The sequence below is a fragment of the Takifugu flavidus genome, chromosome 15 (assembly GCF_003711565.1).
Source record: "Takifugu flavidus isolate HTHZ2018 chromosome 15, ASM371156v2, whole genome shotgun sequence".
Lineage (NCBI taxonomy): Eukaryota > Metazoa > Chordata > Actinopteri > Tetraodontiformes > Tetraodontidae > Takifugu > Takifugu flavidus.
The window spans coordinates 6,997,537-7,009,707 of record NC_079534.1 but is presented as its reverse complement, the minus strand read 5'-3'; the positions used below and the strand labels follow the sequence as shown (position 1 = coordinate 7,009,707).

Here is a 12,171-nt window from a genome sequence, read left to right as displayed (position 1 = left end):
CCTTTCAGTGTGTCCAGTGATTTTCCCCTTGCTAAAACGCTTATTACTGGTGATAAACATAAAATTCTTCCACAAATAAAAACATGGGCAAAACATTTTGTGTGTGGGTAGGACCCCTGGATTTCCCCATGTGAAGGTGAAACCAAGAAAAGCCAGTAGTGGGCTGTGAGTGTGAATAACTGTATGTTAATGCTTTTTAAGGTTTAATTTGTTGTTATAAGTGGACCTGTAAATGATGTGACAGTTTTCTTTACCTTGGTAGTGACAGTATTCTGTGGATCCAACTGAAATCATACATCCATCTATCCACTCTTTGTACCTTTTTATTTCTACTTGGGGTCAAGAATCAAACAGGTGACTGGTCTGTAATATGGAACACATATGAGTCATTCACATATTCAGACAGAAGGGTAAACTAGAGTCATCAGACAACCTAATGTATATGTTTTTGGATAGCTGATGAATACTTGGAGAAAAGATTTGAAGCAATACAATGTGTGCTTGGGAAATCTTTGGGGCAACTGTGGTGCACCCATACTTCTTGTAGCTTTGTGCTTATTGTTTGTTTTCCAAAATGGTAAAATAAATAAATACAAATGTAATTTGTGTGTCTGTTATTGCCTGATGAAAATTACATTAAAAACTTGTATTTTAAAAGTTGTATACATTAAATACTAATCAAGATCATCAAAATGATGTCTTTCTACTCAGTGCGATCTTTGGTTTATTTATGAATGAACAGAGCACCTTAATATAACATGTCACAAATTGTGTTATCAAGGTCAGAAATGCTGTGCAGCTCATCCCTAATTTATTTTCCAAATGTCCATAATAGCCTGCAAGGTGCAGTTAAGCTCCATGTCGTTAGGTGGTGCTATTTCAAAACCAGGCACACACTGGCTACCTGTGTGGGTAATCGAGAAAACTGAGAGATTTTTCTTATGTAGCTAATAGTGTCTAGCCGGCTAATCCCTGGTATATTGCAGTTGGGATCGTTTTTTAAAACCATTTTTAGCCTTCGTGTTCTTGTCTTTGTTCTCATATACGGTCAGTAACAAATGTGAGGCAAACATAAGCATACACGTATAAATATGCTGGGTGTTTGGATACGGTTCGTTCCAGGATGATAGCACACAAGCAAGACAGCTAGCTAGCCATCCTTCAGAAGTAACCCAAGTGGCCGCACTGTCCGGATGCTTTGAACATCAACACAGCGGATTTTAAGGAGTTACTAGTCGGTTTAAAGTGATGTCGGGCAACCGGCCACAGCAAAATGCTGGTGGGGCGAGTTCTGTGCCCGGCACAAGCAGCGGTACCAGCAATTCAAACGGTGGTGGATCCAACGCCGCCATCAGTAACGGTAACAATTCTGGAACTGTTGTGCCCTCTCGGACCTTGGCAGCTGCCAGCGGCTTGTCGGTGCCAACTTTGGCCGCTGTGCCGTCTGGCCGGGGCGGTTTCGCATCTCTGAGCAGACCCTCCGGATCTTCAGGCAGCAGAAAGAAAGCCCATCATCAAACTCCCCTTTACAATGGCTTGTTGAATTCATACGAAGACAAAAGCAACGATTTTGTTTGGTTAGTTTTCTTACTATTGACGTTAACACTGTGACTGTTAGCAGAGTTTTGACAGTGTCTGCTCTTCCAGCCCCATCTGCTTCGAAATGATTGAAGAGGCACATATGACAAAGTGTGGACACAGTTTTTGGTAAGTATGGGACACGTATTTGGAAATTAATCTTAGATCTATGTGAGATCATTGAAGGATCTTTTGCCAAGAACATAATTCCATCATGCATATTAATAGTGCATAATGCATGTACATAGCCTCTAATGTCCCTGATCTGAATCATTTCAATTATAGGTTACATCGAATCACTTATCTTGGTGAAACATTTTTCTCTGCGCTGTCCTGTGTCAGTGTTTTTGACACTTTTCTGTGATTTCTGTCACCTTTAGTTTTAAATGTATCCGTCAAAGCCTGGAAGATAGCAACAGATGCCCCAAATGTAACTATATTGTGGACAATGTGGATCAGCTTTACCCAAACTTTCTTGGTAGGTATTCATGAATTCACACTTACACTTTATGAGAACCGATCCACCTGTCTGGCAGTGGTGGGAAAAAAGCTGTGCATAATACAAGTCATTTTTAGTATGTTTTAAAAGTAGTAGAATACAGTCTCTGAACAAGAATTACACATGAATCAGTGTTTTGTAGAACCACCTTAATCACCCTTAAGCTTAAAGTTCATGCATTCTTTGTAGATTTGTGGGCGTTTTTTTTGTGCACAGCTCTGTTAAGATTCAGCACTTGAGTAGGTGTCAGGTCTGGATTTTCATTTATTCTTTATCAGCCCTTCTCTTTAGCCTTCTTTGTGCAAATACTGGGTTTTTGCGATGTCCATGTCTTAAAAGTAGGATGATGTATTCATGATGATGCAGTGACTTTTTTCATGACAGATAGAGAGCTGTGTGTTCTCTTCAATGGTCTTTTAAGGAAGCAGCAGCCTCTTTGGTGGTTTCCTGCCATCGACAGCTTGTGTGTTTTACTGCAGACTTATGAAGTGATATATTCAGATCTTTCGCTGTCACTCAGAGTTGTTTCTTGACCTCAGAGATGAGTCTCTCCCATCCTCTCTTGGCCAGTTCTACATTATGCCCACCTCTTGGTAAAGTAGCTGCAGACCATTTGTGTCGATTTGAGTGTTTGACTAAATGTAGCAAAATTCTTGATGGTAGATCCTCTAAAAGGTCATTATAGTGAGGCACTGTAGCCAGAGGTAATGGTGAGGACACGAGTGATGCTGTTGTTCCTGTCTTTTTTCACAGTCTAGATGCAAATATATACCGGTACATTGCTAACACATTTGAATGTCTGATTCATGAATGCTATTCAGTTACAATGAGCCACTGACAAATGTTCCATCTCCTGTGTACAATTTTTCTTATCGTAAATTAAGTTCAACTCTAATGTTAATGTGGCTTTGACTACACGTTAAGGCTAGAATTGTGGTTTATTAACAACGTGGGACGTAGCTAATCTTTTTTAATTGATCTCCTTTTGGCCATTTCCATCTGTGAAATCCCTGAAGTCAATGAACTGATCCTGAAACAGAAACAAATGTCAGAGGAGAAGAGACTGAAATTAGACCATCCTGTGAGTACAGCACATTCATTTCATATAGTGTCTTTCAAAGCCCTTCATCCTATAATGCTGTGACTCTTGGGGCCATCACAGTTTTTAAAAACCTCCTCTGATATCCAGAATGGGTCTAGGTGGCAGATATTCCAGGATGCTTTGAATCCTGACCAGGAGAACTTGGACCTGGCAAATGTCAATCTGATGCTGGAGCTCCTGATCCAAAAGAAGAAGCAGCTGGAGGCGGTAAGGAGGGGTCTTTGGGTAATTTCTGTCGTCTGTTGCTACCTTCATGTGCTCAATAGAAGGGTTTTTGAAGGAAACATCAAAAACACTTGTCAAGAACGTGCTGGCCTCAGAAGTTATCAGGCAAAACATTTTCATATTATATTTTCAGGTTGTGTCATTAGTGCTTTACACTACACACACATCCATTTTCTTGATATTACACCGATATCAGACATTTAACATAACATATCAGGCATTTAACATAACCTTTCGGAAAGCACAGTGATTTACTTTTGTAAAGTGATACTTTTGTCAATGTGAGATGGTCATCCGTCCAGTTTCCACTCTGAGAAAGCAAGTCAGTTTTTACTTCTCAGGATTTTGGATCGTAGCTCCTTATCAAAATTTTATCTTCCAACTGCTGGTTTGTTTTAAAAGTTTACCTGTATTGATAGAATGCTTTGTAAAATATAATTCTTAGTAAAAAAAAAAAAAAGCCCCCAAGATGCTGGACTTCATGTGTCAATTGGTATCTTTTATCTTTCATTGCGTTAATGGTTTCAGATGACCAGAACATCATTGGAGCTGTCGTCATGCTTGTATTCCTGAAGCATCTGTTGCTGTTTTGAATACAGTTTTTCATTTATTTTTGTTAATAATTTGAATCTTTAGGAATCCCAGGCAGCTCAGAGACAAATCCTGATGGAGTTTCTGAAAGAAGCCCGGAGAAACAAGAAAGAGGTTTAGTATTAAGAGAATATTTTGCAATCACATCCTAGCCTAAGAGCAAAATAATGTAGTTTTTAAAAACTATTAATAATTAATGAAAAGTGGGGAATTTTTTTTTAGATCACTTGAATGTCTGCAAGGATATTCATGTTTTCCCACTCTGTCAACAGCAACTAGAACAACTGCAGAAAGAGTTAAACTTCCTTGAAGAAGACATTAAGCGTGTTGAGGTGAATTAACTGAGCCTTATTTTCCTGCATACCCTATTCTAATTTGTGTGATGAACTAAATATATTAAAGCCCACTTATGTTGCGTCACCTTCCAGGAGATGAGCGGGCTGTACTCTCCGATGGAGGCTGAATGCACAGTACCTAATGTTGAGGCTCCATCACCAGCGCCCAGGTACAGTCCAATTATGAATGAGAGCATCCCTCCAGTACAATCTGCTGCAACTTCTGTCCCATTATTCTAGATCCCCCAGATTAATTTAATTGATTTAGCCTCTAATTGGAAATCATACTATATTTTCTTAGTGTTTGGTATCAGTGTGCCATGTACCGTCATGTATCCCTTACTTTATTTCTTGTGTAGCTGTAGTAGTATTATAGACCCGCCAGACTACAGCCAGCCTCCCGGATTTGGTGGAACAAACCAGGTACGTCTTAGAAACTAATTTCTTCTTTAGCCTACTGATTTTACCTGTGAAAACATTTCCAATTTGATATGATATGAAACTGGAGCTTTTTGGACAGTGATAAAACCACATGGTACCAAGACAAATTTGTCAAAGAAACAGTCAAGATATGATTGAGGGATAGATTTTCTGTGGTACCAAAACCTGAAAAGTGATTCTAACATGATTGTAAAGTAATTGTAATTGTTTTTAATCATTGTAATTGTTTTTTTTGCATTGAACTGAGGTGAAATTTAACCTCCTTTCTTTACCTGCATTTGAATATTCTAGTACTTTATTTTGGACTGAAAGTACTGTTACATGCAATCGTGGTCAGAATTTCTGTAGCAAGGGGTTGACACTTGTTATTGTTTGCCAGGGCAAGAGGCAGACGTGGTACAACAGCACACTGGCATCAAGAAGGAAAAGATTGACAGCTCACTTTGAGGATCTGGAGCAGTGCTACTTCTCCAACAAAATGTCGCACATCACAGGTAATTATCTATAAGTGAGCAGTGTGATATATTCTCTGATGGTGTGTTGATTTCAGTCAAGTTTGAGATACACAACTGAGACTGGAGGTTGTCCTAAAACATTCAGTATTCTGTGTCTGTTGTGCTCAGAGGAAAGTCGGAACATGAACCAGTTGGACGATTTTATGGAGTGTCTGGCTAAATTTACCCGCTACAATTCTGTACGCCCTCTTGCCACTCTCTCATATGCCAGCGACCTCTATAATGGCTCCAGTATTGTTTCGAGGTAAAACAATTAAAAGTTACCCATTATTAATTTTCTCGTTTTACAGTGTTTTGCGACGATGTCCTACCTGTTGTTTCATCCCTGCTTTTTTTTATGGTTTGTGTTGCAGTATTGAGTTTGACCGTGACTGTGACTATTTTGCCATTGCTGGTGTGACCAAGAAGATCAAGGTGTTTGAGTATGGCACAGTAATCCAGGATGCAGTTGACATCCACTATCCCGTTAATGAAATGACCTGCAATTCCAAAATCAGGTAGGCCAAATGTACTGGGACGCAGAATTCTGAAAAATCAACGTGAGATGCAATTGAAATTATAATCAATTATAATTATAAGGATCATGTTAAAGGAAAAGGACACAACCTTGCTGCACACATATGCATTAAGTAGGCTTTTTTTTTTTTTAAATGACCCAGCCTTATTTAAAATTAGAAATTTCTTTAGATGATAAGCAACAATTAGCTGCCCTTGGTAGCTGATCCTAATAAGATTACCGCTGAATTTAGTTCACATTTTTAATAATGATAATTGGTTATGTTACCTGTTATTATTAATCACAATAGAGCCGAGCAGTTAAGTGTTAATTTAATCAAGCAATTTATACGATTGCTTGTATTATGTCTCGGGTGTTTTGCCATTTTGATATATGTTTTACAGATTATTACAATCTTCTCTAGAAACAGTAGAAACCAAATACTTGTCACACCATGTTGAGTGCCTTCGTGATTTGTGATGGATGTGTCTTCTAATGGTATCAGATGTCATTCTACATCTTAAAGTATTGTAATGTGTAAGTTTGTTTCATACATGAAGGCTTTCAGCGATCATTATGAGCAGATTAAAAAAAAATCCCCGAAACAATACACAAATGGGAGACCCTACCAGAATTATTTTAAAAAAAAATAGTCATGTGACAGAACTGATAAAACCTTACAGCACCAATAACCTTGGAAAAGCTACTGAAAACATTACTGTGTGAGATGAGTCAAAAACACAAAATGTTGAACAAGGATTACATTTTAAAAGGTCAAATGTAGTATTTGGGCAAATGTAAGTAACATAAATAACATAAAGTCCGGTGTCCTGAATGATTGCATGAGTCCTTTTTGTATTGTATTATGAAATGTTCATACTTCCTTTTATGTGTTGTTGTTTTTTTAACACAAAAATCAGAAACACATGGTTAGACTTCAAAAAATAGAAATAAAATAACACTTTTTAAATGTGAACCTGGGTCTTTGAGGGGAAAAAAATCACATGGATGTTCTTTGTTGCAGCTGTATCAGCTGGAGCAGCTACCACAAGAACCTTCTCGCCAGCAGCGACTATGAGGGCACCGTCATTCTGTGGGATGGATTCACAGGCCAGAAGTCCAAAGTCTACCAGGTTGGTGTACAACTTTATGGAAAGTTTATTTGTAGCATTGCATTTCACGAATAATAGCTACTGAAATTTCTGGTGTATAAGGCGCACCTAAGTATAAGCCACGCCGGTAATTATGGTAGTTAATAATCAACTTTTTACATGTATGCATTTGACTATAGGCCACAGGAGTCTACGTCAGTACCACAGACAGTATTTAAGCAGAGATGGGGGACCCCTTTTTTTCCACATATCTTTCACATATATTGCACAATATTAACTGTCCCATCCAGTCGAATTCTACGCTATCTTTGCTTGAGTGAATTTGAGGAATTCTTTTATTTTTTCCTCATAGTTGGGAGTAAGTTGCTGACACAAAGTCGTCTATGCACGGACGATCAGGTTATCTCTTCTCATAAATCTGAGACACTATGTTGGTCCAAATCTACAATTTTCATTTTGTTGGTGATTCTTTGGGCTTTCAGTCGGATGTGCACGGTGGAACCCCTTCAGCCATCTGCTCTCTGTGTGTTTATTCAGTCTTTAAGACTGCTTTCAAGTTCAGGCCATCATCCTTTTTTGTCCTTGGAAAACTTTTGTTGTCTTTTTGCATTGGGACAGTTCTTTGTGCTGCCGTCTCCAGCGTCTCACCATGGATTCATTGATGCTTAACTTACGTGCAGCAGCTCTATTTCCTTCTGTTACAGCCAGATCGATCGCATTGAACTTAAAAGCTGCATAAAATGAATTTCTTCCTTTATATTCCATGATGACGGTGTGCATTGCGTGCATGAAGTGCCAAATTAAGGATCTAAATAGTTATACCGTTGTGTAAGTGCATTTGATTGGCACACTGTGACTTTATTGGTCTGATGTGCTTTGGTGGCATGAAGCTCGTCAATTAGAAAAACATAAATAGGGTTCGACGCCTAGGAAAAAAGTAGCAGCTTATACATTGTAAATTCATTATATTTCAGTCTGAGATGTCTTTTGTTTTAGGAACATGAAAAAAGGTGTTGGAGTGTTGACTTCAATCTCATGGACCCCAAACTTCTAGCCTCTGGTTCTGATGACGCTAAAGGTAACTACATCATGATGTTCCAGTTTCATTTAGACCCCCTATTTACCCAATGCTTTTCTTCCCCAGTGAAGTTATGGTCCACCAACCTTGACAACTCTGTAGCCAGCATCGAGGCCAAAGCTAATGTCTGCTGTGTTAAATTCAGTCCAACCTCCAGGTATCATCTGGCCTTTGGCTGTGCAGGTAAGATTAAGCCTGCTCACAAAAACCCTGGTGCTCCAGATGAAACAGTTCTTCCAAGAAAGGGGAAAAATAGTAATATGGAATGTCTTGCATGACTCCTCCTTTATATAACTTGCATTGAATAAACTAGACAGCACAGAAAGTTTTATTCAAAAACAAATTGCCTCAGGTATGTTACCCAGGTCCTTGTGTCTCTAATTTTCCCGTAAGCCTGGAAAAAAGAAGCTTCTCATTGACCTTGAAGTTGTTTTGTTGCTTCAATGAAAAAGGGGGCACTGTATTGAGAGCCAGCAGGCACAATACACCATTCTTTGAAAATCAACTGGTAAAATACACATTTTAATAAATGTCATGTAAGGTATTTTACGTCATTTCACTGTGGCTGCCTGCCTGGGCCTTACTGGATATGACTGGACCTGCAGCTATTTCCAATCAAACTGATCAACTTTGTACACAGTAGCGTGGTCTCATGCCTGTGTTTTTTGTGTTTGCAGACCACTGTGTCCATTACTATGATCTGCGTAACACTAAGCAGCCGATCATGGTGTTCAAGGGTCACAGGAAGGCCGTGTCCTATGCCAAGTTTGTCAGCGGAGAAGAAATTGTTTCTGCGTAAGTTGTTGAAGCCTTTTTATTATCAAACTTGATTTCATGCTCCAATTTGTGTAAATTTGGAGTTAAATATTTCTAATTTAAAACAACAAATGTCCACCAAGCTTGAAGATAATGTTTCATGATGAACTGAAAGACAAAAAAGGCAAGGTCAAAATGATTGAACTGCTCATCATTGAGTCAATAATGTAATATTTTGAAATCACAGCTGGAAAAGTCCTTTATTCAATGAGTCAGTTCTTGCCCTTTGGTTGTGCTACCATCTCTAGACTGTACAACAATTATCTTTTAGATCACCATCTATCTGAAAAGCAACCAAATCATTCGCACCCTGGCTTTCTACATCTGGTTACTTCTATATATTTGATTTAATATCATTTAGAATGTATTTATTGTACTATTCCTTGTAAGTCCTGGGTGTGTCTGTCTAGTAGTTTTGTTGTTTTTTGAGAATTAGTCTCTCTGCTCATAAACAAAGGGCCCATTTGGAATTTATTGTTTACATTACATTGAATTGATATCTGTTGGATAGGCCCACTCGGTCAAGTAACCAGGTCCACCGGAGTCCCTTACTCAAGGTTTATTGTTGGTTGCTTGATCACATGTGGTTTAAAAGAAAGAAAAAAGTTCACATTAGGTTTAAAGTAAACCTGGCTATTTAGTGTGTGTTCCAAATGGACCAAATATTGCCCTGAACTCTAGGAAACGTCTGGGTATATATTTATGAACGTTACCAACCTTTGGCGGCTTGTTGCAGTATTTAAACACTCGCTTCTTGGGACTGCGAAGATTCAGATGTTTGACGAAAATGTTGGACAAAGCTGAGATCTCTATTGGCCACATTTGAGGTGTTATGTTGTGACATGAACATGCCTGAATTTTAACTGGTGATGAAATGTTTATCTCTCTCTTTCTCCATCATTGTAATGTATGCTGAACCTAACTACTGTTTTCTCCATGAGCATTCTGGCAGCTGTGGACTACATTGCGTTCTTGAAATGGTTGTCAACTCTGGTTGTTTCTGACGGTGAATCTTGTGCTGGATGCGTCTTCTCTCTCCTGAGAACCCATGGAAGGACTCTGGAACACTTCTTATTCTGTTTAGATCAAATAATACTGCTGGGTTGTCCATTTTTCACTTTAGACAAAATGAGATTTACAGAAACAAAGATACTGAAAGAGCAAATGGTTCAATCTTGGGCCAATGTTATCTGTTTTTTGATTGATCTTGTCATAACAATTTAAATTCAGTTTTACATGTCATTAAAAGCTACAATCTCATCTCTCACTAAGCGTTTACTCCTTTAATTTTTCAGGTCAACAGACAGTCAGCTAAAGCTGTGGAATGTCGGCAAACCTCACTGTCTGCGTTCCTTCAAGGGTCACATCAATGAGAAGAACTTTGTGGGTCTGGCTTCTAATGGAGATTATATTGCCTGTGGTGAGGACTCTATGCATTAGCCGTCATACTGATGCTTCCTGAACTGAAACTGATTTTTGAAGATACAGATTTTTTTTTTTAAATGTATATAATTGTTGTGTGTATTTGTGCACATGCTTGCAGGCAGTGAAAACAACTCCCTATATCTTTACTACAAAGGACTTTCCAAGACACTGTTAACCTTCAAATTTGATACAGTAAAAAGTGTCCTGGACAAAGACAAGAAGGAGGATGACACCAATGAGTTTGTGAGTGCTGTGTGCTGGAGAGCACTGCCCGATGGGGTGAGTTCACCTCCTAATCATCAAAGCCCAAGATAAGATTCAAGAGAAACATGATGTCTTACCCACTTCCTGATCCTATAAAGGGTATCAGACGTCAGGCCTTTGGCTGTAAATGCAGTTTGCAAAAGGAAGAGTTTTGTTAGGATGTTTTGATGTCATGTCCAGTTGCCCTTGTGGTTTCTGTAGCTGCAGACAGATTAAAATGATCCAGATGCATCTTACTTCCTAAATATTGCTATGGTATGGGATGAGCTCTATGTGGACTCAGGGAATGTTAGCAGGCCTTTAGAGATGTGAAAACATTTTTTCAACAGTTGGTTGAACATAGTGATCACAGATATGCATTCATTTACATGTCACATTTTAACAAGTTGGAGCATCATTGTCTAACAAACAAATATTCATTAAGATTGGAGAATATGCTGTTATTAATGATCATATTTATTTTCTTAGGAATCCAATGTACTGATTGCTGCAAACAGTCAAGGAACAATCAAGGTTTGTGTTTTCATGTCCTTTTACCGACCAAATACGACACATCATAATTATGTGCTTTTTAAATGTAGCAGAACATCAGAACCCCTCTTTTTTTTTTCCCCATGCAGGTTCTTGAACTCGTCTGAAGCCTCCACATTTTCTTCCCGTATGAAAGAAGGACTCGGTCTTGGGGAAGGTCACGCTGCCTGCTAACCTCCAGTTAGCTCTGGTGAAATAAACTGAAGCCATCTTATTGACATGAGCTCCTCATTTTGGAAACCAGAGCAGACTCTGGAACAGTGCATCAGTGAAATGGGAGATATACTGTCATGTGACTGCAGAGGACCTAGCTTGGGCCAATATAGAACAAGCAACTTGGGAAAGCTGTTTTGTTTCTTTTCAGTAATGGCAATATTGGCAGTAGAACATGGAACACCTTTATAGTTTTACTTCAAATCAATTTTTTTTTTAATCAAACTGTCGATGTGATTTTTTTCCCCCCGTTTTAAAGTCCAAAGCACAAAACAATATGACATGCAGAAATAATGCAAGAAGCTTTTAATCTCCCCAACCCCTGTTTGTCACTGGTCTCCCCTTTATGTGTAGTTTTTTTTTTTCATTTTGAGAGAAACTAATTTTAATAAATATGACTTGAAAGTAATTGTTAAGTGTTTGACTTCCTTCTGTGAATTACCGGTAATTGTGCAACATATTGGAAAATTAAGGACCAACACAATATGGAAGCGTTCTGCATGAACAAGAAGTTTGCTGTCATCAGTTTCATCCAATTTTAAAAATAAATAAATAAATAAAAGCAGCTGTACCGTTACATCAAACTGGATTATTTTACATAACCTCAGAATCCTTCTGAGGAGGAGCAGCAGCATTTTTCTGACAGTATTGAGCCAATGTAAATTAATGCTACATTGCATCTCCAGTAGAACTACGGTACATTGTGGGAGTAAACCTTGTAATCTATGAAAAAGTATTGGGTTTTAATTTTTTGAGAATTCAGCAGAGTGGGTGTTTTTGTATTTGTAAATCTAAACAATTTTTTTCCAAAATAAGTTGCCAAGCTGATCTTTGTACTAAATATATTTTAATGTACATATAAAATTCATTTAATCATGTTAATTTTCTTAACATGTTTGAGCGCTAAAAAATAAATAAATAAACATTACAGACATGGGTGATTGTAAATT

General features: G+C 38.2%; 1 protein-coding gene and 1 long non-coding RNA gene across 2 annotated transcripts; both read left to right on the top strand.

Moving 5' to 3' along the window:
- The first annotated feature begins 897 nt into the window (after nucleotides 1-897).
- On the top strand, nucleotides 898-11,630 carry cop1 (COP1 E3 ubiquitin ligase). Its single transcript, XM_057056564.1, has 20 exons — nucleotides 898-1,577; nucleotides 1,648-1,707; nucleotides 1,959-2,056; nucleotides 3,094-3,158; nucleotides 3,267-3,386; nucleotides 4,041-4,109; nucleotides 4,268-4,327; nucleotides 4,424-4,500; nucleotides 4,690-4,753; nucleotides 5,151-5,265; nucleotides 5,395-5,530; nucleotides 5,640-5,783; nucleotides 6,807-6,915; nucleotides 7,891-7,972; nucleotides 8,039-8,155; nucleotides 8,650-8,767; nucleotides 10,084-10,208; nucleotides 10,332-10,492; nucleotides 10,946-10,990; nucleotides 11,098-11,630. Exons 1-20 carry the CDS (start codon nucleotides 1,249-1,251, stop codon nucleotides 11,113-11,115), a joined length of 2,112 nt encoding a protein of 703 aa, XP_056912544.1. The 5' UTR covers nucleotides 898-1,248; the 3' UTR covers nucleotides 11,116-11,630.
- Nucleotides 8,774-10,055, top strand: LOC130538715 (uncharacterized). The gene is made up of 2 exons (XR_008953965.1): nucleotides 8,774-9,374; nucleotides 9,405-10,055. It is a non-coding gene; the product is annotated as an uncharacterized LOC130538715 (long non-coding RNA).
- Nucleotides 11,631-12,171: the final 541 nt, after the last annotated feature.

Coding starts and splice junctions, on each gene's coding strand:
- cop1 (XM_057056564.1), top strand. CDS start 1,249: ATGTCGGGCAACCGGCCACAGCAAAATGCTGGTGGGGCGAGTTCTGTG. Junction 4,754..5,150: donor GATTTGGTGGAACAAACCAG/GTACGTCTTAGA, acceptor ATTGTTTGCCAG/GGCAAGAGGCAGACGTGGTA. Junction 10,209..10,331: donor TGGAGATTATATTGCCTGTG/GTGAGGACTCTA, acceptor ACATGCTTGCAG/GCAGTGAAAACAACTCCCTA.